At 60.1% G+C, this 21,821-nt stretch overlaps 2 protein-coding genes across 3 annotated transcripts; one reads left to right on the forward strand and one right to left on the reverse strand.

Moving 5' to 3' along the window:
- The first annotated feature begins 51 nt into the window (after positions 1–51).
- LOC146599922 (gamma-secretase subunit Aph-1b-like) lies at positions 52–7,666 on the forward strand. Its single transcript, XM_085326280.1, has 7 exons — positions 52–507; positions 1,691–1,861; positions 4,991–5,064; positions 5,293–5,415; positions 5,794–5,921; positions 6,306–6,429; positions 6,687–7,666. Exons 2-7 carry the CDS (start codon positions 1,806–1,808, stop codon positions 6,722–6,724), a joined length of 543 nt encoding a protein of 180 aa, XP_085182406.1. The 5' UTR covers positions 52–507; positions 1,691–1,805; the 3' UTR covers positions 6,725–7,666.
- A 976-nt stretch (positions 7,667–8,642) lies between these two features.
- On the reverse strand, positions 8,643–21,815 carry CA9 (carbonic anhydrase 9). Of its 2 annotated transcripts, XM_085326281.1 has the most exons (12): positions 21,473–21,815; positions 16,901–16,930; positions 16,308–16,478; positions 13,957–14,099; positions 13,032–13,124; positions 12,694–12,760; positions 12,086–12,243; positions 11,762–11,903; positions 9,648–9,671; positions 9,404–9,436; positions 9,171–9,264; positions 8,643–8,927 (listed from the first exon to the last, which is right to left on the reverse strand). In XM_085326281.1, the coding sequence occupies exons 1-12, from the start codon at positions 21,585–21,587 to the stop codon at positions 8,861–8,863; spliced, it is 1,137 nt and encodes a 378-aa protein (XP_085182407.1). In that variant the 5' UTR covers positions 21,588–21,815; the 3' UTR covers positions 8,643–8,860. The 2 variants fall into 2 exon arrangements, with proteins under 2 accessions (XP_085182407.1, XP_085182408.1); XM_085326282.1 differs by lacking the exon at positions 9,648–9,671.
- Positions 21,816–21,821: the final 6 nt, after the last annotated feature.

The raw sequence follows: 21,821 nt of genomic DNA on the forward strand, positions 1-21,821 counted from the left end.
CGGTGCCAGTACTGGTAACCAGCCGGGGCATGGCATGGCAGCGCCCACGCTGGGGGTGCTGGTGCCGGTACTGGCAGCACCGGCACAGCAGTGGTGCCGATACCACTGCGCGTGGCAGGGGGCTGCTGCCAGTATCGGTACCAACACAGAAGGGGGCCGGCACAGCACTGGTGCCACTGTCAGCACAGGCATGGCGCTGGTGCCGGTATCAGTGTGCTGCTGGTGCCTGTTCTGGTGCAGGTAGAACAGGGGCACGAGGGGTGCAAGCCCAGCCCTAGTACCACTAGCAGAATGGGCACGGTGCTGGCACGAGCACCAGGACAGCACTGGTGCCAGTATAAGCACGACAGAGGTGCTGGTGCTGGAGGCACTGGGAGGGGTGCAGGCACAGTACTGGTATTGCTGTCAGCATTGGTAGCAGCACAGGAGGGGCAGCAGTACTGGTGTGGCACCAGTACCGGCAGTCACGGAGGGCACAGGCACAGCCTGATACCAGCACTGACACAGGTGAGACACCTCGGCAAAGGCACAAGCAAAGCACCGGTACTGGTACCTTGTGGGGATGGTGCCGGTGCTGGCGTGGCGGTAGCACAGGCATGGCACCAGTGCTGGCACAGCCACSGGGCATGCAGGCTGGCTGCAGGTGGGCACTGGTGCATCACAGGCCGTGGGCACGCTGTGCCAGATGGCTCTGAGCCCGACTGCGCGTGTGGCTGGTGCTGCTGCTGGGTGCGGTGGTGGACGCGAGGTCGGTGCACGCCCTGCTGCTGGGCGGGTGGGCAAGACCCTCAGGTTGGGGTGTCCCTTCCTGAGCTGGGATTGGCCCTGGGAATCTCCTGCCCATGATCCCTGCCATGGGGACATCATCTCTTGCAGTGGGGGCTCTGCTGTGCCATGAGCACAGGAGAGGCACAGCCCGTTCCTGAGGTTTGGGTGACACCTGAGGACCTCACTGGTGACCCAGGCGGGGAGGTGGCGGGGTGCCATGCCATGTGCCTCTGCTTCCCTGGGGCCTGTGCTGCCAAGCACAGTCATGCTGGGAGTCCTTCRTGTCCGTGCTTGGCCACGGGGCAGTCCCTGGGAGGACAGAGGGCAGCAGGGAATCAGGTCAGTGCGTCTGTGTGTCCTGGCAGCGTTACAGCTGAGCACCGCGGAGGCAGGACAACCGGGTCGGGGCAGCGAGGAGCAGGCTCTCGGCCCAGGTCTTTGTCCAGGCCGAGGTACAACCTGTCCGGCCCCTGGGGCCTGTGTGCAAAGCACTGTGTTCGAGAATTTTTTGTGTACTTGCCTGGTGTAAAGCATGCCTTACAGCGCAGGACTGGCCTCCTGGAAGGACAAACCTAGCCTTGYGGAGGAAGACGCTTGCTGTTTTCTAGCAGTCCTGCCTGGAGCACRCAGGGAATATAGTCTCCACTCAACTTAGGCCTGCAGCAGAAAGTATGTATTGGACCTGACAGGAGCCTCGTGGCACAGGACAGTGGTTATCCCCAGCCCAGACACCTTCTCACATGGTGCAAAGCCAGGGATCTCTGCAGATGTACACCAGCTGTGTCTGCCCACCACCAGGCACTGTCTGCACTGCTTGGACACAGAAAGAAGATCTTTTGCCTGAGGCAGAAATTACCTCCTTGAAGTCCAGAGCAAATGCTCTTTGTTTAGCAGCCTCTCTCTCTCTCTCTCTCTCTTTCAGGGCTTTTTTCTGGCTGGTCTCACTGCTGCTCTCCTCCCTGATCTGGTTTATCGCTGTAAAAGCCAGTGACCCCAATGATGAACCATTGCAGAAAGGGCTCTTGATATTTGGGGTGATGTTTTCTGTGCTGCTGCAGGAGGCCTTCCGGTTTCTGTACTACAAACTGCTCAGGTAAGGGACATGGCATTAGCCTGGCAGGAGTGGGAGGGTCTCCTGTGACCCGGCTGGTTCTGGGTTTGCCATCTCACTGTGGCTTGGCCAGAGGATGTCAGTGCTTCCTGTCTGCTCGGATGTCCTTTGGAGCCCCATGGCCATACCCAGAGAGGCAGCTTGAATTTACCCTGGGCCTCAGTGAGTCCTGGGCTGGTYCTAGAATCTGGGGATGGGGTGGTATTGCCCTTCCTCTGCTGCTTCTCTCTGCATCCTGCGCCTGTGCTCTGCTCAGGTTCTCAGACAGCAATTTTTTAGGAGACTAAGACTCTTATAGCTAAAATCTCTGTGTCAAAGCTAGGTCAGTCCATTAACATCGAGTGTAGCTCTGGTAGAGGAGAAAAGTCACTCTGAGGTCTGGAGGACTGATGCCTGAACTGTCTGACATTGTCTCCTTTAATTCAGGGCAGGGAGTCTGTGACTTTAAGCTGTTACAGGATGTGTAGTATCTTTTCTGTCCTGCCTTCCCAGCAGGCTGTTTTGACTAGATTCAAGAGTGCTCCCATAGCTTGGACAAATGCCTGTGGGTTGCCAGACAGGAAAACTGCTGTGCTGTGTGGATGAAGAAGGGATGTGGATCTACCCCCACGTTCCAGCAAGTCTTGTTCTTTTCTTAGAGATGTCTTTTTCCTTGCTTCAGCAGGAACAGCCTGAAGGTGATTTCAGGGCTCTGCCTCTTCCGAGGAGCGTGTCTTGGCTGGTACAATGTTACATTGTTTGCAAGCCAGTGTTACACCCTGTGTTATCATCAGAGCTAAATGGCTCAGGCCTAGGGAAGTGGCAGTGAATTGTGTAATAGTGTTGCCTGTGGGAGAGAGACCCACAGCAGTGCCTACAGCTCTGTCACCTTCAGGTTTGGGTGTCAGGTTCAAGATGCTTTGATGACTCCCCTCCTGAGGGATAGTGATAACATGGCCGGAGTGGTTTGTTTCCCCTGAGCCTTGACTGAGAAACATTAATTCTGGATGTTCTGAGGGGACTCGGGGATTGTCCCTCACCATCAGGTCAGAGGCCAGGCTTCCTGGTCAGGGTCAGCTCTGTGTAGCTGGGAGTCAGGGCAGCACYGTTGGAGGACCATGCCTGCAACGCCGTGTGTCCCTGGGGCAGGGAGAGGAGCCTTAGGACTGGGTTTTCATGGGAGTTTCTGCCCYATCTGGCTCAGAGATATGAGCTGTTCTGCTAGGAATTGCTTTGCCCCTTCCTTAAGTAGGAAAGCTTCTTTGCAGGTGTCAAGGCCAGCAGGAGCTGTTCCAGCAACCTGCACTTGGGTGTTAAATAGCCTAGAGTCTTCCCCAGAGCCTCYTGGCTCTGCCCTGTATGTCTGTGACGGGAAGGCCAGCCCTCAGGGCCTAGCTTCTCCTGCAGGCACGTCCCCTTTGGGTTGGATCCTGAGCCAGGGCTGCCCTGCCAGCTGCTCTGTGCCCAGCTCCAGGATTGAGATAAAGAGCCCCAGGGTGGTAGTGGCAGCCAGTGAATCCGCCGGAGGTGGGGGAGCAGGACTKCCAGCAAGGCGTGCTGGAGCACAGYATCTCACCAAAGCAAGCCCTGACTCCTGATGCTGCATCCTCYGTGCCCCATGACAGAGGCCACACCTGGGCTCAGCCCCCCAGTGACGAGCCTCCGGTGTGACCTCAGCCTCCCTCCTGCGGCAGGAGAGCCCGCTGGAGCCTAGGACAGTCAGTCTGGCAGTGCRGCGGCGTTGTTGCTTGGGTGGTGCATCGCTATCGGTAACTGCCTCTGCCCCATGCCCGGCATCCTGTCCAGCCCAGGACAAAGTCTAGGCCCAGCCTCAGAAAATCTCTGCCTTCCTGGGTGCTGCCGGGCGGGAGTGTGGGGATCCCTGCTGCGTGCGGGGCTGAGCGCGCGTTGCAGGCCGTGTGCTGTGCCGGTGCTTTGGGACAGGCAGATGCTGCCCAGGGCAGCCTGTGGAGCTGGACAGAGGGAGGCGGCGCCGGGATCCCTGCGATCCTTGCCTTGCCGGCTGGCTGCACACAACCATTCCCTAGTCATAGTGCCGTGCAGGGAGTAAGCATACAGGAAGAGCTGGGAGCAAGAGAAGGGCAGGRAGAGAGTGATAGCCTTGGGACAAGGGGCTTGGGAGAGGTCTGGGCTCTGGTAGGGGCGTCTGTAGGAGCAGCGCCAGTTGTTCAGCCAGTGGTTGGTATGTGAGTTCACACCATTCCCTACAGCAAGGCATTGCTGRCGCCAGGAAGGCAGAGGGTAGCAGAGATCCATGGATTACTCTCTGCAACGTGTATATATAGCATTGTGTTTATTCTGCAGAAGTCCAGCAAATTCTAGTGTTGCTAGTGCTGCTTTCTTCCTCTAGGCTGAAGAGGCTTTTGGTATTTCTTCTTACCCACCAGAGCTGATAAAATTTGTCAAGCCAGGCTCCCAGTCGCTCCTCCAAAGCAGTTTTTCTATCTCTTTGAGCTCTTCTCTGCACCCTCCCTATTTTTTTGACATCTTCTAAAAATACAAATGCAAAGACCGGGTGCGGTTTCGTGGGTGTGTGCCTCCTGTCTCTGTATCAGTACTGTCCTCTGCAGCCTCGTGCAGGGATGCTGCCCATTTTGCCCACAGCACTCTGCTTTCCCCTACACTTGGTCTGTAGGGTTGGTTTTCATTCATCTTCCTATGTGGAAAATATTTGTGTTTGGCTTCGCTAATGTATGGCTTTTTGTGCATGGTTTGTCAGGCAATTAGGGAGGTCCCACAGATACTCTCCATGGTGGTTTTCACAGCTGCTGCCAGTTCAGTAATGGGAACACRCGGGAGTGCTGATCCCAATGCCCTCAGTCGGCACTCCTTGCTGAGATTCATCAGCCAAGTCATAAATGTTTATTGCTGTGTTCTGGTGATAGGCAAATTGCCAGTCAATCAATCAATCAGTCTTAGTGTCACTGAGCATGAAGTCAGGTGTCTGACAGAGACYCAACTCTGTCACAGCTGCACCCTTCCTTCTGCAAGATTATGAAGAGGGTGGGTTGGTGCAGGATAAAATCTTGGCTCGCTGCCCAGTTAGTCCTTGGTGCTACAGCCRTGCCGTGCTGTTCTGTGCTGTGCGCCAACATGCTCTTCCCTCCGCAGGAAGGCTATTGAAGGGCTGGTGGCCCTCAGCGAAGATGGCTGCTCCCCGATTTCCATCCAGCAAATGGCATATGGTGAGTGGCAGGTAGAGCGGGACACCCTAAATGTGGAGCCAGAGGTGGCCCCACAGGGTGAACCTGGGCCATAGGGCAGCGCTGGGCCTTTTGCCAAGAGGAAAGGGAGGTTTCTCATGCTGAAGCAGGCTGGTGTCTAGAGGGACTGGGGGATGTCTGGGCGTGGGTGGCCCTGGGAGGCTGCAGGAGCCATGAGCTCAAGGCCTTATAGTGTCTCTGTCCTGGCAGTGGCTGGCGTGGGCTTTGGGCTCATGAGCGGTGCCTTCTCCATGATCAATCTCCTGGCAGACGCACTAGGGCCTGGCACCGTGGGGATCTATGGGGACTCACAGCTCTACTTCCTGACCTCAGGTGAGTGGCAGGCCTGACCCTTCTCCCATGTGTCCACCACCTCCACTGCACCCTGTCATGGAGGTGTGCAGCCCCATGAGTGATAGGCTTAGCCCTCAGTCCTCTCCCCTTCATCCTGCACTTTGTTACCATTCTCCATACCCCCCTTTTAGCCCCTTAGAGCTCCCACCTGCAACATCAGTCTGTGCAAAACCCTTTTCTCTGTGCTCTGCTACCCTCCTTGCTCCTGTCCCCAATCCCACACTCAGGGTGTGCCCATGTGCTTGCTAGTTCAGCCACCACTCCTCTTCCCTGGCCTGGCTCTTCTCCACCTAGCCTAAGCTGGCAGGTTGGGGCGGGTGACTCTCCTGTGACTGCCCTCTCTGCTGCTCCCTGCAGCCTTTATGACCATGGTGCTGATTTTCCTTCACACCTTCTGGGGAATCCTCTTTTTCCACGGCTGTGAGAACCGGCGCTGGTGGGAGATTGCGGCTGTCGTTGTCATGCACCTTGCTGTTTCGGGATCGGTGAGTATCGGAGCAAAGGCTTGTGCCAGGGGCCTGTATTCAGAGATGGCTTTGGTGTGTGATGGTCCCCATGCCCAAGGAGGAACAGCCTTTGACACCAGCAAAGCTGCTGGCGTTTGGGTACTTGCATCCAGCCCCACATGGGATGGGCCCTTGACAAAGGCAAATGGCTGCAGCTGGTTTTCCCTGCCCTGGTACTCYACCGGCTTGTGGAGCTGAGATGTTGCCATGTGTGCCCACCCCATCGCAACGCCCCACCAGAACTGCTGCGCGAAGGGGAAGAGAGAGGAGCAAGACATGATGATGGCTGTGTCCAAAGGCCAGGGCTTGGGAGATCCCCCTCCTGCCTGCTCACCCCTTCCCTATCCTGCCTCTCTTCCTCAGACGTTTTGCAACCCCTTGTACGTGGGCAGCCTGGTGCCCTCCTATGTGCTGATGGCTATCGCCGCCACCTGGGCTTACCTGCTCTCAGGGGGATCTGCCCAGAACGTGCGTCGTTTCCTGCTCTGTAAGTCCTGCTCTGTAACGGGGACTTGGTAGCTGGCTGGGCTGGTCCCTTCTGGGCTACTGGGAGGAACTGGRCCAGTGCTGGGAGTTGGGGTTGTCTTAGTCAGAGGCTGGAGCGAGGATGTGATCCTCTTCACTACCACAGATGGGTTAGGGAACTCTGCAGTTTGGGGCCTTAGCTGAGTTGTTGCCTTTCCTACGATAAATGGATGGGGTAAGAAATTGGGTGAAAACTGACCCCTCTCTTTGTTCCTGTAGGTTTACAGAGTGGAGGCAGCCCCCAGCCAGGATCCTGAGGCCCTGTAGGATGTTCCTGTCCCCAGCTGCCCCTTGCCCTCCCCTCCGTTCTGTCGGCGAGAGTGGCCGTCACCTTCTCTGCAATATATTTTCTCCTGGAATGGCGGACACCGGCCAGGCCCTGCAGGGCAGGCGCTCCGGTCCCGCTGCAGCAGCCAGCAGATCGTCATCGCCGGGGCTGGTTCGCTCYTCTGCCCCTTTGGGAGCCCCCACGGAACAACCCTCTTTGGGGGACTCGGCTTTGCTGGCCCTGCCRTGCTGCAACTGAAGGCCCTGGGAAGGATGTTACCTTGGACTGCCTGAGGCCAAGAAACCCATTGCTTCTTCCCCCTCCACAGAAGATGTGCTGTCCCCAGTGCTGGAGGAAAACGCTCCTCCTCCTCCCCTGCGGTGGAGGAAGCAGCCTTGCAGAGCACTGTCATGCCCTGGGCTGGGGCCAAATGCTGTGGTGCTACTTTCCCCACCTCTTTGCCCAGGCTTGCTGCGCTGGGAGATGTGGCCCTGGTGCTGGACTGCGGTAGCTGCAGTGAGCTGACATCCCMGCATGGGTAGCGAAAGGGCAGGGGAGGATGGTGGTAAGGTGCAGGGCACCGCTGGCGTAGGGGGCAGGAGGGAGCTGAAGCTRCCTGGGGCAGGAGGAGGGTTTGGGCAGATGGTTCCTGCAGTGTCTGGCAAACGTGGACCTGGCTGCATAGTGGCTGAGGGCTCAGGTGCTAGCACAGCTTGGGGTTGGGGTGGGAAGGGGAGGTCAGGGGACCATTCCAGTGGGATCATTGCCYTCTCCTAGGGTTGGAGGGGGATTTTTTTCAGACGGGCATCAGCCCTGAGGATGTGCTACAGGACTGGGAGGTAGAAATTGCCATCAGGCTCAGGGCTGAGAATGTGGTTTTGTCCACAGTGGGCTTTTATACCAATAAAGAGAAGTACCATACGTGACTGGAGTTGCGTGTGGCTGCCAGTGGTACCTTCCGTGGGCAGGGTGCAAGCACGCGGTAGCAGCAGCTCCCCCGGGTGTGACTGGAYGGGGAGCTAGCACAGCAGAGTTGCAGCTGTGGACTTGCCTGCAGAGCCAGTGTCTCCTGCATGCCAATGCCAGGTGCTACCTGCTAGGCAGCTGTGCTCATGGCAGAGGACCCAAGGGTGGCTTTAGCTATGTGATACAGTTTTGTCCTTCCAATGGCCAAGGAACCAGAGGAGCTTTGGGTTTTTTTGTGGAAGGCAGACCTGGTTCTGCTCTATAGTGCTCCCACAACTGCTTTGAAGCCTTGCTCCTGCTCTGTCCCTCCTAACATGGGCTAGGCCCTGAGCTTTTCCACTCCTCAGCCCTTTTCCCAGCCATGCTTTCACAGGGGGCAGCAGCTGCCTTTGGCAGGGAGCCTGCTTGGAGTTGGAGACCAGCACGTTCCTTCCCTTGCCTCAGCCCAATACATTTCTCTTGGCTGTGGAGCAAGCTGGACCGCTCCAAGGTTTGGCCTTCAGGGCAGTAGGAAAGGAGGGAGGCACTAGCCCCTTGAGGAAAAGCTCTACAAGAGCCTACAGCACACCCAGAGGGGAGCGAGGTGGGGGCAGCAGGGCTGGGGCTGGCCAAGGAGGAAGCACTGAGCCTGCCACCTTCAACTCTGCATTTCTTTGAGCCTACCAACCCTGGCTATATTTTTCCAACACTCTACACAAATAAAAGGAGGAAGAAGTCCCAGAGCGATGAAGGGCAGGGCCAGGCTGTGCAAGGAGCCCAGCACTRCTTGCTCTGGAGCTTTGCCTGGGGGCACAGAGGCTGACACTTTCTCTGCTGGTCTGGAAAGAGCCCTGGCATCCCTGCGCTGTAGGGATGAAGCAACCCTAACTTTAACAGATCTATGAATCCAAGGCTGCTTGATCCCTTTCCTCCCCCAGAGCCTGGCACTAGAAGAGCAGAGGCAGGGCTTTCTATTTTTTTTAATACATTTTTATCTTTTTTTATAACAAAAATAACTACTGAGGCCAGATGCTGCCCCAGGTGAACAGTCTCTGTGTGGCAGCCCATGCAGCAGAGGGACGCTGGAGTGACAGCCCTCCTGCTAGCCAGGGCAGGAGAGATGGGTGGCGGGGTGGCAGGCTGAGCYGGCAGTGCCAGGACTGCCGCGGTAGCGTGGGGCTCACGCCGTGTTCTCCTCTGTGGTGGCTGCCGTGTAGATGACCTTGGATTTGGTCGGCGAGTCCAGCCTGGAGGAGGAGGAGGAGGAAGAGTGGAGAGGCATGTTACAGCAGACAGTGAGGAAGGCCTCCAAAAAAGCCCTAACTCCCTCTGAGACTAGCACTCGCTGTCCTAGAGACAACCCTTAATCCCCCCCTTCGCATACACACACGTGCATTTCCAGCACACAGGCGAGGACCACTGCCCCACGCTCACCCCCAGCCCATGGCTGCCCCTGTCCACAGCCAGGCCCCCCCCATCCCATCGCTCACCGTGCGGTCTGGTTGCGGTGCTTGTGGATGTACAGCAGGAACGCCAGCGCCGTGACAGCGAAGAGCACCCCGAAGAGCACGGCCAGCACGTCCCCTGCAAGCGAGCCGAGCGCAGGTGCGTTACAGCGGGGGCCGGTCCCCCGCAGCTGCGGGCTGCGGGACACGGGGCGAGGCTGGGGAAGGCGGGAGGCAAACAGGACGGGAAGCCAGCCTCCGTGGCAGAGCGTGCTTACCTGCCTGAAATGAACTGCTGTGTTTCTCTGCACCTAAATATAGATGTGAGAGGACAACCGTGAGACCCCCCTGCACAGGTGCTCCGGGAGGCCCGGCACAGCGCAGCACCCCACGCTATGGGTGCCTGYCCCCTCCCAGCTCAGTGAACAGCTCCCACGCTTCCCCTTGCCCAGGCAGGCACCACTCCAAGGACACACTGCCTCCTCCCTCYTTCGGGCCAGCAGCCCCAGGGCCCTCACCTACCTGCCTCTGAGGAGCTGCCACCACCTGAAAGAGATACAGCACGATCAAGAGGTTGCCCAAGGTGTTTGGTTGGGGGAGCATTAAGTCTGCAGGGCTAAAGGTAGCGTGGGCAAAGCAGGGCGGTCTGCAAAATCCCCTGCCCTCCTTGAGCGGAGAAGAGCTGCCCCCTTCGCACCCCGAGCGGCTCACAGCATCCTGCCCAAAACACAGCCAGAAGCCTCGAGGAAGCGAACAGGAGTAAGTTGCTGAACCACTACCTATGTGGAGACCCACCGAGCCCAGCCAAAAATCCATCTCCTCCACCGCGCAGCCCCCCGCCGCTCCGTGCCCGGAAAGCGGCCGGCCGCAGAGCTGAGCGGGCAGAGCAGCACCGCAGCGGCCCACGGCGAGACCCCGGCAGGACCCCGGCCGGGCGAGCCGGGCGAAGCGCCGGGCCGGTCCTCGTCCCCGCAGCACCCCCGAGGGGCGGCCGCCCCGCGGAGCCTCCGCGGAGGACGACGGGACGGCGGCGCAGGCTCGCCTCTTCGCTGCCGCCCCCGCGTCCCGCGCCGGGACGGCCCGGCGGCCAGCRTCGGGGCAGGGCCCTAAACGCTGGGTGGGGGCTGTGCCAGGCAAATATTTACCCGGCGCTGTATCGCTGCCGTGGAMAGGCTGCATAATCGCCCGTTCGCATCACCCGCATCGCGCGCGGAGTGGCACTATCTGCGGGCAGCGTCCGGCAAGACCCCGCGGCTCGGCCGCCRCCGCGGACTCGCCTCGTTCGCCCGCAGCCCGGCGCGGAGCGGGCCGGTGCCGCCCTCCCGAACTGCTGCCGACTCGGGAAAGATCGGCGAGCGYGGGCAAAGGGGGTCCAGGTGAAAGCTAAGCGAGACACGACCCCGAGGCTGAACAAGCACTTCGTCTCGGCATTCAGTAAGTCCAGTGCACGGGGCAAAGGCACGCGACGGCCAGTTATCAGAGCAGAAGCGGGAACAAATCTCAAACAACCCAATGCACACAAGGTGGGGGACCAAGTAATCTCAGCCAGGACAACCGGGACAGTGTCCTGGCACTCACAACTGCAACTCCAGGACCAAGGACTTCATGGATTTGTGAGAGTTGAGGTTGCTTGATTTAAATAGCAAATAAGGAAAAAAGTTGAGCTGGACAACTCCACCCCTTCATATAAGCTTCAGCAACTAAAGGCTTTAGAACAGCTACTACAAGAAAGTCATAAAAGGCCTGGAGGTAAATGGAAAATGTGATAAAATGTCTAGCAGGTTTACCAGAGATAGAGCATGCCAGCCTAACCCGATATCCTTCTTTGATAACCGATATTCTAGACAAAGGAAATGCAGGAGATTTTATCTCGCCAGACTTCAGTGGAGCATTTGATGCAGCGCCACACGGGAAACTGCTCGTGAGGCTGAAGAACACAGTGATTAAAAGCGCACAGCCAGTAGAGGCGGCCGCAGGGAGCCGGGAGGTGAACGCAGAGGGGAAGTGGCCTGCCAGCATGTGGTTACTTGAGGTTTTCCCCGAAGGCCTGGGACCAATCGTGTGAACTACTTTTTAGTCACCTTCACGCAATGTGTGGGAAYGATGATGTTAACTATGAAACGCCAAAAAGAAGAAAGGAACAGGACGTTGGATAGAAAAGCCCAAATGACCTCAAAGTTCAGAAACAGGCAAGAGTGTGATGCAAAGCGACAGTCACACCTGAGGACAAACAGRAATTTCTACAGAGCCACAAACACATCGCTGTAAACCACCAGCRCAAGAAAGGCCTTTGCAGATAAATGCTGAATGAAGTTTAGCTACTAGATTTGGGGATGAAAAAGCCCTCAAGCACCTGGTTGCTATGAGTTAGCTGTTTGCCCTTAAGCCCACCTCATGCATCCTTCAGCCCATGTTACTATTGCTTCTGCATGACCAAGGATGAAATCACTCCTAGAAACTCATCTTCCCCGTGCAGGACAAGACAAGTGTGCAAAACGCAGGATGACGGGACCTCGAGGCCAGGGCTGCTTCAAGTCTTCTGCCAGGCAGGGTAACCCACGCAAACAGTGCACTTCCATAGGAGAACCTGCACCTCACAGCTGGGTGTAAGCTGAGCTCATTCGAGTTCTCCTTACCTGGAGGCATCTGCTTCACTGACGTGAGGGTGGTCTGGAAACTCGCCAGCACGTGTCGCCCATGCAGCTTCTGCAACTCCCGGAAATTGTTCTGCAAAGGGCTGTCGTCGTCCCCTCTCAGGGCCGTCACCAGCACGGAGATCTGCAGGAGAGCGGCCTGAGCAGAGCAGAAGGTGCCCTGCCTTGGGGAGCAGAGCCCCTGCCCGCAGGGAATGCCTCGGGAGCGAGGCGAGTCCCGCTGGGGCCTGGCTCAGGAGCGTGGGTGCTGCCCGCTACGGGGAGAGCCTGGGCAGGAGCTGGCATGAGCTCAGCRCCCTGACAGACCTGGTCTTGAGACAGCTGCACGGTCTGGTTGAAGACTGTCCACGTCACTGTCTGRTAGCAGGGAGGGGTGGTCAGAGAGCCGTTGTAGCGGAAGTAGAGGTTCAGGTTGGCAGGCAGCAGCCCTGCGACGTTGAAGCCAGGCACAAAGACTTCTTCACCTGGGAGAAGGACCACCACAGTCAGAGCAGTGCAAGCCCTCGGACTGGGGCAGAGCGTGCTACCTGGCAGGGAGGCTGGGCTACCCAAAGAGCACCGTCCCACCACGGGGCAATGCTATCTGGAGCCCAAAACCTCAGACAGAAACAGCACCACAGCATGAGCAGACCTGACCTGGGGGAACCCCCAAGCCCAGCATTGTACCACATTTTCCCAGGGAACCTGCTCCCTGGCTGTAACACGGTCGAGCCAGGAGCAGCATGTTCGCACCGGAGTCRGGAGAAAGCATGTGCAAGTATTGCAGAGGGCACCTTGGAAAGCTGTTTCTGCACAGGCTGTGCAACTTTCCCCTTCCCTGGATGCTGCTCCCCTTCTCTGCTGTGCACCTCTGCTGGGTTTCCCTGCCTGGCTGCTGCACCCTAAGACAAGTATGAGGTGGGACAGTGCCTTACCTTCTCCTTGGATTTCGTACAGGTGCTCAAGTATTTSCCGATAGTATGGATTCTCCCTTGGCCCAACCTGCAACGCAGACCCCCCCCCCAAAGATGAAGTGCACAAAGACCAAAGCAGAACAAGCAGCTGTTGGCAGCGACAGCAGGGAGGAATYGCTCCCAACATGGGGCACCTGCACCAGTCAGCCCCCTTCTTCCCATTGGCRCCACCCTGCCCTCAACATCCTTCTTCCCAGGCACTTTGCCTGTCCTGCAGCTGTGGCTGACTCTGCCCACCTCGGTCCTGCTCCYCACCACTCTTCTACCTCTCTTGCCCTAGGCTGAGCTACTGGTCTCACCTGCAGGAAGGCTCCCAGCACTGCCAGACCATCTGGGTGGACCATGGCCTCCTCAAAGTTGTCATACTTRGTGTTGTAGTGGACCACGTGGATCTGGAAGGGAAAGGTGCAAGCCCTGATGCAGCATGGGCACCTCCAGGAGGTGGTGGCACGCCTCTACAGGGCCAGTCTGCCACAGCAAGGCCTGGGAGAGACACGCACCCAGGCCAAGCGCCCATCGTAGGGAACAAATATACTAGTGGGGCCAAGAAAACGTGCCGCTGCAGGATGGTGAGCATGAAGGGATCCCCACCTTAACTTCCCCGGTTGCAGCCAGCAAACCCATGCTGGGCGGCGGGGAGGGACCTACTGCAGAGCTGGGTTTGGTTTGAGGACAAGTGCTAGAGAAGGAGGGATAAAACCAGATGGGAACCAGCGGAGTAGGAAAACAGTGTGTGTACACAGTAAACAGCCCCCGCAGCGGGCTGCCCAGGGGCCGGCTCCCCCCGCCCGGGGGYGGCTGCGGCTCCTGCTCCATCAGCCCCGGACAGGCTGCAGCGCGGGGGAGCAGGCTCAGCCCCCGAGGGAGAGTTGGCCTCATCTCAGGGCACGCCGGGGGAGGTTTGTTTCCTCTCCTGCAGGGCCACCTCGTGCCTGCTGCAGGCCAGCTCTACCCCAGCCCAGCGACGGGCAGAGCGTCCCCGAGGGCTGCTTTGGCGCTGCAGGCTGCATCACGGACCTGGCTCTTACTTGAGGTGCTGCCGCTGCCCTGCGCTAAACTCGGGCTCTGCGGAGGCGATCGGGAGCAGAGATCCTCGCCAAATGGCTACGGCGCTCAGGCAGGGCCATGGGACGGCACTCCAGCGCCTTCCCCGCGCAGGCGCCGCGAGGATGCCCCCGGGGCAGCGCTGCGGAGGGCCGGCAGGGAGGAACAGGAGCTCCTTACCTCCGCGGGGAAGCGGCGATCATCGACGGTGTGCTCCGAGCCGGGCTCTGCCGGGGAGCCCCAGTGCAGGTGCAGCTGCACAGCTCTGTACTGCTGGGCATAGCCACCGGTGATGGCCAGCGACTCGGGCAGCTCAAGGACAACTGCAGGGGCAGACGGAAGAGGCTGGTCAGTAAAATGCAAAGCTCGATCCTTCACCCAGGTGTGCAGGGGAGACTTCTCATGGGAAAGAGTCACCTTGGGTTTGTGGAAACTGGTCACAACAAACAAACAAACTTTCAATCCTTAATGAGGCTACAGTGAACAGAGCTCTGCCAGAGCAGCAGGCTTCAGCTTTCTGCCTCAGGTTGCAGGACACCTTAGTTTTTTTTTTTTTTTTTTTTTTTTTTTTTTTTTTTTTTTTTAAAAAAAAAGCTTTGTAGCTGCTGTGAAAATGCTGAAAAGCAGAACAGCTCCTCTGCAGGATCTCTCTGGGGCCGGATCTAAGGATTTAAGCCAGGTGTTACCCAACAATTTATTTAGCAAGCAAAGATAAAGAGACTGTGGGCAAAATTCATGGAGAAAGATATTGGTGGAGTGTTAAACACCTATGAGAGCAGCGTAGTTGCCAAGTGGCTTTACAATCTTTACAAGCTGGGAGCATTAAAATGAAGTGACCTATGTGCCTACAACGAGCACTAAAACTGGTGTCATGGAAGCATTACTCTGCTGCAATCATTCAGAGTTAAGATTTTGCCTGTACAGATACTACCAATATATACTTCTATTTGCCTTCTACTTTAATCTGATTTGAGCCATGTCTGAGTCCTGGCTAGCAAGTCAGTCCTCATGCAGCAACGTGGCAAACCTTGAAGCTGGGTTATTGGGACGTGCCACAAAATATTAGGAGCATCTCCAAACCCCGCGGAAGGCTGTCCTAGCTTTCTAAGCMTCTCTTTCTCCTTTTAAATCAACTCTTTTCCTTCCTCCATATTTATAGGTGAAATGGCTCTTGGTCACATCACTGAGCTGGAGCAGAGATTCAGAATTAAGAGCATAATATGGCCACGATGAATCATTCGTCTCCTCCCCTGTTCCCTGCCACTGGGCTCAAAGATACAAAACTCAAATACAGGAAGTGAGAAATCACTCCTTGTCTGGAAGTTCATCTGCTTTTACATCTCTTTTTTCTCTCTTAATTGGGGCATTCCTTCTATTATTTATATGAGTCATTCTCATTTCCGAACTTTATACATTGTACAGTACAAGAAGGATTAACTATACAAATATCTTAGTAGATGTGCAACGTTTTAGTTACTTTGGGCTTTTCGTAATGATGACAAAAGTCTCGCAGTTGCCATAATAAAGAAATTTTACAAGCACGCGGGAAATGATTTCTTCCCTCTCTGAAAACGCCATGACTGCTTTTCCGAACACCAAGCAACTCCAGATGCCAGGGTGTTTAAAATAGCAACCGCCGAGTTCAAACAGTTTAAGTATGCAGGCACGCTAGGGCAGGAGGCATTGCAGAGCTCCGCACGCGCAACGCGCAGCTGCTCTGACCACGCACAGCGAGACCAACTTCTCGGACCTGCTGTGCTCGCAGACCAGCTCAAGCCGTCCCGCTAGCCGCCACGGCGAGGAGTCRTCTTATCAGCCCTTCGGCGAACTTCCGAGCCACGGTCTCTGCTACCCTTCCCTAGCTCGGGGTCTGGCAGGCGTGGGCACACGCAAGACGCTCGACGCGCTCCCGCGCGGGCAGCGCGGCGAGCGGGACCCACCGGTCCCACTCGCGGGGCGGCGAGCAGGAGCGAGGCGGGTTTCTCTCCTCATCTGGCAGGGCGAGCCTGATACTAAAATACTGTAAGTTGTGTCGGCACATTCCAAAAAAGTCTTAAAATTGGAGAAGCAAACTAAAAGACCCCATAAAAATGCCTAAAGATCCTGAGTTAACTAGGATCCTGAAACACAGCTTAAGGAATTTAACCAATATGGTGGCTAAAAGGCCAAGAGGTAAATACCTTAACGGCAGAGCCGTATCAGAGACCAAATAGTCCTTTAACAGTGAAAGGCAGGAGAGGAACTAATGGCTGCAAACTCATATCAGGAGTACTAGGGTCATTTTTTTTTTAAAGTGTGGATTACAACAAATTCCTGGAGCAAGCTCCCAAAGGCAGTGGTGACCTCTCCATCTCTTGGTTTCTCCACTCCACCTGGGAAATCACTTGGGCCTTACAGCCAGAGCGCCTAACGTTGCTCCCCTGGATTTGAAGGTGACGTGAACGAAGCCTGCAAGACTCTGTCCTCACCGGAGAGGAAGAGCTTCAGAGGAGCCCCGCGGTGCCGGGAGCCGCGTCCCCTCGGCCGCCCACCTGTGTGTCCGTTGTTTTTCAGCTTGAGTCTCTCCTTGGAGGGCAGGCTGTAGCCGGAGAGCTGGATCGGCCGCAGCTGGGGGCTGAAGCCGGYCCTGGCGGTGTCGATGTTGATGGGCGACTGCACGGTGCCCCCGCAGTCCGGGTAGCGCGAGGCCCACTCCGGCCGGTCTGGGGACGGGAGGGAGCGCCCGTGAGACCGCCGGGGAAGGGAACGAGCTCGGGAGCGGCTCCGCGTCCCCCGCGGACGGGGCCTCGGCGCGCGGGGAGCTGCCGGGGGGGAAGAGCGCGAGAAGACGGCGCAGCGAGGGCGCCCGGCAGGCGGAGGATGCGAGCTCACCCCCGGGGCAGGGCGAAGCTCCCCGCGGAGGCTGCGGGCGCAGCCCGGAGAGCAGAGCCCGCGGGACCGGGCCGGGAGAGCCGGGCGGCGAGGGGCGTCCCCGCGGCGCTGGGGGGCCGGGGAAACCCGTCACGCCGGCCGCGGGGTGCCCGGGCAGCGGGGAAAGGCGAGCCGCGGAGCGCGGCAATCATTAACCACGGCTGGCTCGGGCCCAGGGGGTAGGAAAAAGCAGGAGGAACGGCAGGGTATTTACCTTTGTAGCTCCAGTGATCCTGGCCGGGACCTTGGAAAGGAAAAGAGAAGAGAAAAGGCAGCGTGAGCGGAAGGGGAAGGCCGGCAGCCCGTGCTCCCCCGCGGGAAGCGCCCCCGGGTCGCCGGGCCCCCGCGYGCCCGGCTGCCCCGCTCCTCGGAGRCTCTGCCTCCCRCCGAAAGGCTCGGGGGCCCCGGCACAAGGCCGGGCGACCCGCAGGCGTCGGGGAAACCCGGGGCCCGGCCGTTCGCTAGCATCATTACAGCAGTGGAAAAAAGTCGCCCGTCACGGCACAGCCGCACACGCTCTCTTCCAGCTACTCCAGAGCGGCCGCAACCTCCCGCGGTGCCGAGAGCGAGCACGTACAGAGGCGGCTCTGCAGCCTTCCTCACCGGGAAGGCGAGCACCAAAACCACGTCCTGCCTCACGGCAAACGCCACGAGCCGTCGCGGCAGGCTGCCGGATTGATCCCCTCTCCGACGTCCCGGGCAGCGGGACCCTGCCGCCCCCTCCCCAGCGAGGATCGGGGCACGCACCAAGGACGCTGCCCCCGTCCCTCCGGGTGAGCCCGAGGTCTGGCTCCCGCCAGGATGGACCAGGACGAGGCCCCGCGCCGGAGGGCACGGCCACGGCGGAGCGGGCTTGGAGGGCGCTTCGGGGCACCGGGAGCTGCGGAGACGGGAACAGCCAGCTCCGGACTCGTCTCCGCAGCACTTCTGCCGCTCGGGAGCGCCGCCGGGGGGGCTCCTCGGCCCGGCGCGGGTGCAGCCGCACGCGCGCGCGGAGGGGCGGCAAGCGAAGGGCACGGCGAGCCGAGGCAGGCTTCGCCACCCGCTCCTCGCGCTCCCGTCCCACCGGGCACCGCCCGCGCGAGCCCAGTGCCGGGCACTCGCTCCGGCTTCAGGAGGAAGAACCACTCGTCGCAGCCAAGTCTTCCCAGACCTTCCCYGGGAAGCCAGGGTACCCAGCAAAAACACAAGGAAGATGCGTGCAAACTTTGGAAGACGCCCGCGCTCCAGGTGCACGGGCTCCACGTGAGCAGCRCGGACCGCAGAGCGGGCAGTGCCAGCTCCCATCCCAGCACGAAGCGCCAGGCAAGAAGCTGCGGCACGACGGACACCACCAAGGCCAGGATGACAGGAAAGGTCAGAACAGGCTGCGATTTCCCAGGCCGCCTCTCGGAGCGGCTGGGGAGGAGGGCGGCAGCTCTGCCAGGCCCTGCAGAGGCGCCTGCACTGCTCGCTGTTGGCGGGAGGGTAAAGGAGGAAAGAAAAGGGATGCAAGGATCCTCCACCGGCAGCAGTCACGGACGGGACRAGGATCCTCAAGAGACGCCCTGGCRGCTCTCCCCTCCTGCAGCACGGGCACACGGCATCCCAGAGGGGCACCCGAGCTCGGGGCAGGCCTGGGAACGGCATCACGGCAGCCGGGCACRCCGTCCCGGCTCGCGGCGCGTGCCTGGACTGGCACATCCTGCCCCAGCACCCCGCTTCTGCTCGGCTCCACGCACTCCGCCTCAAAGCCCGGATCGCAGATGGGGCGATAGCACGGCGCCTCCCTGCTCCGTCAGCCTCGCACCACTCGCCCCGGCGCCCGCGGACAAACTCAAGGCTGCAGCTGCACCGAGGACTCTGATCGATCCCAATTCGGCTACAACGGATTCCCCTGGGGGGTCTCCCAGCATCCAGGGCTAAAAGCACCTGTCAGTACTCATCCACGCACTGGAGCCAGCCAAATTGTTTGCCCCAATCCTGCAGATTTGGGCACAGCTACAATAGCAGCCAGGCCACCCATGCCAGCGAGCATCTCGCAGCCCCAGATGCGTGAGCCTGAGCCCCCCCAGCACGCGTGCCGAGTGCTGCCAGGAGGCTTCGTGGCCGATGCCCTCTCAGCATCTCCCCGGCCCGACGCGCTGCATTACTCCAGTCCCTCCCGCGCGGGGGCATTCGCAATCCCGCAGCGGTGAACGTTAACCCACCGCCCTGCCCAAACCTCGATTTGCATAATTGCAGCCTACCTCCCACGCTCGCCAGCTGAGCACGGTCTTCCCCCTCCGAAAGCTGCCAGACACCGGTTCTCCTTGCTACTGAACCGCTGCCATTCACCACAACAGAGGCGGCTGCGTCTCCGCAGCGGGTGATGCAGCTCGGCACGTCCTGCCCTACCTGCCAGCGCTGGCAGCCCAGRCAGGAGCTGGAGAGCACTCCCAAAATCCTGGGGGAAAATCCAGGTGCTGCCCAGGTGCTGGGAGGCACCATGCAAGGAGAGGACTTCGCCACCTCTGGCTCCTTTCCCCTCCGCCCTCCCATTCCTGGGATGCCCGCGCGGCAGCGAGCGGCTCCCTTCCCTCCGTGACACCCCACGCCACCCCCCAAAGCRTCCCGCGGAGGTCGGGCAGCGCGCTGCTCGCCAGGTCCTGCTGCCTGGGCAGAGCGCCGAGGGGCCGGCACAACGGCGGGGTAATCGCGTGCAGGACGCGGGGATGGACCGGGCAGGGGGTCCCTCAGCACACCTGGGCACTGCAGAGCGGGGTGGGGTGGGGCAGATAACCGGGTGCCCCTTTCGGGGACCGCCACAAGGGACCTCTGCCCTGGCGACGCAGCTCCGAGCTGCCAGGCTCCCTCCGCAGGTGCAGCCCGGCTTTCCCCGCGCAGACGCCCGCCCTGCACGCGCCCTTCCCTCCCAGGGCACAGCTCCATGCGCTGGCCACGGGGGCACTGATCCCTCCCAGGCTGCATTAAAGCCCTTTTGTGTTTATAAACTCTGACCCACTGCAAGCCTTTGGGATCAGCCTTTAATCTGCCACCAGGAGCGCAGGTCGCTGCAGGGACTGTTCTTTGCGCTCCCAGGGGAGGACCGACGGGGCCACGGCACCTGGGACTCGGGCCAGCTCCCCACAGAGACCTGCTCGGATGGAGGAAGGCATAGGRCAGGTATTGCACCGCGGCGCGCTCCTGCGCCCTGCGAAACCGAGCACTCCTGCGCCCGCGGGTGCCAGGAAAAAGAGAAAATGGCAGCAGCACATTGCTGTGCATAGGGCGTCTGAGCACAAGGGAGAAAAAAAATGGGGAAAGCCTAAGGGATATCCTTGGTCCTGGGYATGGAGACAGGGAATGACTAAAGTAGGAGGGTATAGCAAGAGGAACGGGCTCAGGTGGAGGAAAAGGAGAACAGGACAGGCTGGGAGAGAGGAAACATGCCGCAGGAAGCAAGGGAGCTACTGTTTCCCAAAGATATCCGTATCACGTGACCCTGGCCAAGCCAGAGGTTTGTAGGACTCCCTTCCACGTCTCCTAGGGCTGGGCAACCTGGGAAGGCCTCCGTGGCAATCCTGGCTCAGGCAGGGTGCCTAGGGCTCAGTGGCCACCAGTCCTACCTCCCCCACGAGCCTCCGGAGGGGGCAGRGAGGGTGCCAGCACCTCGCCTCACAGCGATGCCGAGACACGCAGCTGCCTTCGCGGGTCCTAGCCAAAACCCGCTCCTCAAAGAGGGGCACAGCCTGGACTTCCACGGGCCARGCCGTCCGCTCCTTACTACACAGCCAGCCCTGCTCCAGCGCAGCGAGCCCCACRCGGTGCCTGGCCGCCTGCTGCCGGCACAGCCCACCAGCCCCGCTGCACCGTGCCCTGGGTTACGGCATCTCTGTGCAAGGACCATGTGCGTCCCTGCCTCTGCTCAGCGCTCGGCCCAGCTCGAGCGGCTCTGGGAAGAGGCGTGATTCATTGCAATAACAAAAGCAGCTCCCGGCACCCAACAGTTGCCGGGTTGGGACCGCGCAGCGCCTGTCCTGGCATGGGTCAAGGCAACTCCTTAACCAGCGCCAGAGCCGAGGACACGCTCTGCCCGGGAAACACAAAACCGCCGGCAAAGCTGGTAACAGCAACCACAGCAGGAGCGCGGCCAGGGGCAGAAACGTCCCAGCCCCACGCGCAGCCCCAGATGCAACGCAAACGCATGGCACTGCCCCCAAATCCTGGCCAAACGCTGGCAGCACCATGGCCCGTGGGTCAGGAAAGGGACCGAGACCAAGGACGGAGGGCTTCCCCCCAAAGCCATCCCCAGCAGCAGCAGCGGCAGGGGGGCTCCCCAGGGGGATGGGGGGGAGCACAACGGTCACCCCGGTGCCCAGCTCCACACGGGGTGGGGGGACGAGGCGAGGCCGGCGGCATCCTGCCACGGGGGCCCCGTCACGGGGGGACCTCGCCACGGGTCCCGCTGCGCCCCACGGGGCGGCCVCGGGAACCCGCCGGCGCGCCGCTCCGGCTGCAAGCCCCCGATCTGCTGGGGAGAAGAACGAGTTAGCAGGACAAAAAAAAAAAAAGAAAAAAATAAAGAAGAGAGAGAATGGTGCATGCATACACAAACACACACGCGTGCACCGGCGAGGCTGCGGCACGGCCGCCCCGGCGCACGGGCGGGGGGCGCCGGGCCCCCGGCCGGCGGGAGCGGGGACAAAGGCGGCGGCGCGGAGGGGGCGAACCCGGCCCGGGGGAGCCCCCGGGCACTTGGGGGCACCCAAGCCCTGCGGGACGTGCACTTTTCCCCCCTCCCACCCATCCACGCAGCCCCGCTCACCTCTCTCGTGGGAGTGCGGCGCGTCCTCGGCGCCGTGCGAGGCGGCGGCGGCGGCGGCCCCGGCCAGCAGCAGCAGCAGCAGCAGCAGGGCGGCGGGCAGCGCGGCGCGGCTCATCTCCGGCGAGCGAGCGCCCGGCTGCGGGACGGACGGACGGACGGGGCGGCCGCCGGCTCGGTGTGCCCGGCTGCCTGCCCGCGCGGGCCGTGTGTACGTGAGAGCGGGCGGCGGGAGGCGGGGGCTCTGACTCACGCCGCCGTTACCTTTTATAGAGGCTGGAGGCAAAGTCTGCCCGCCGGTTCGCCCGGCCAGGTGAGCCGCCGCCGCCGCCGCCGCTCCGGCCGCCTGGGG

The sequence above is a fragment of the Rhea americana genome, unplaced genomic scaffold (assembly GCF_003343005.1).
Source record: "Rhea americana isolate MKP2758 unplaced genomic scaffold, rheAme1 scaffold_13, whole genome shotgun sequence".
NCBI lineage: Eukaryota > Metazoa > Chordata > Aves > Rheiformes > Rheidae > Rhea > Rhea americana.

Coding starts and splice junctions, on each gene's coding strand:
- LOC146599922 (XM_085326280.1), top strand. CDS start 1,806: ATGTTTTCTGTGCTGCTGCAGGAGGCCTTCCGGTTTCTGTACTACAAA. Junction 1,862..4,990: donor CTGTACTACAAACTGCTCAG/GTAAGGGACATG, acceptor TTCCCTCCGCAG/GAAGGCTATTGAAGGGCTGG. Junction 5,922..6,305: donor ACCTTGCTGTTTCGGGATCG/GTGAGTATCGGA, acceptor TCTCTTCCTCAG/ACGTTTTGCAACCCCTTGTA.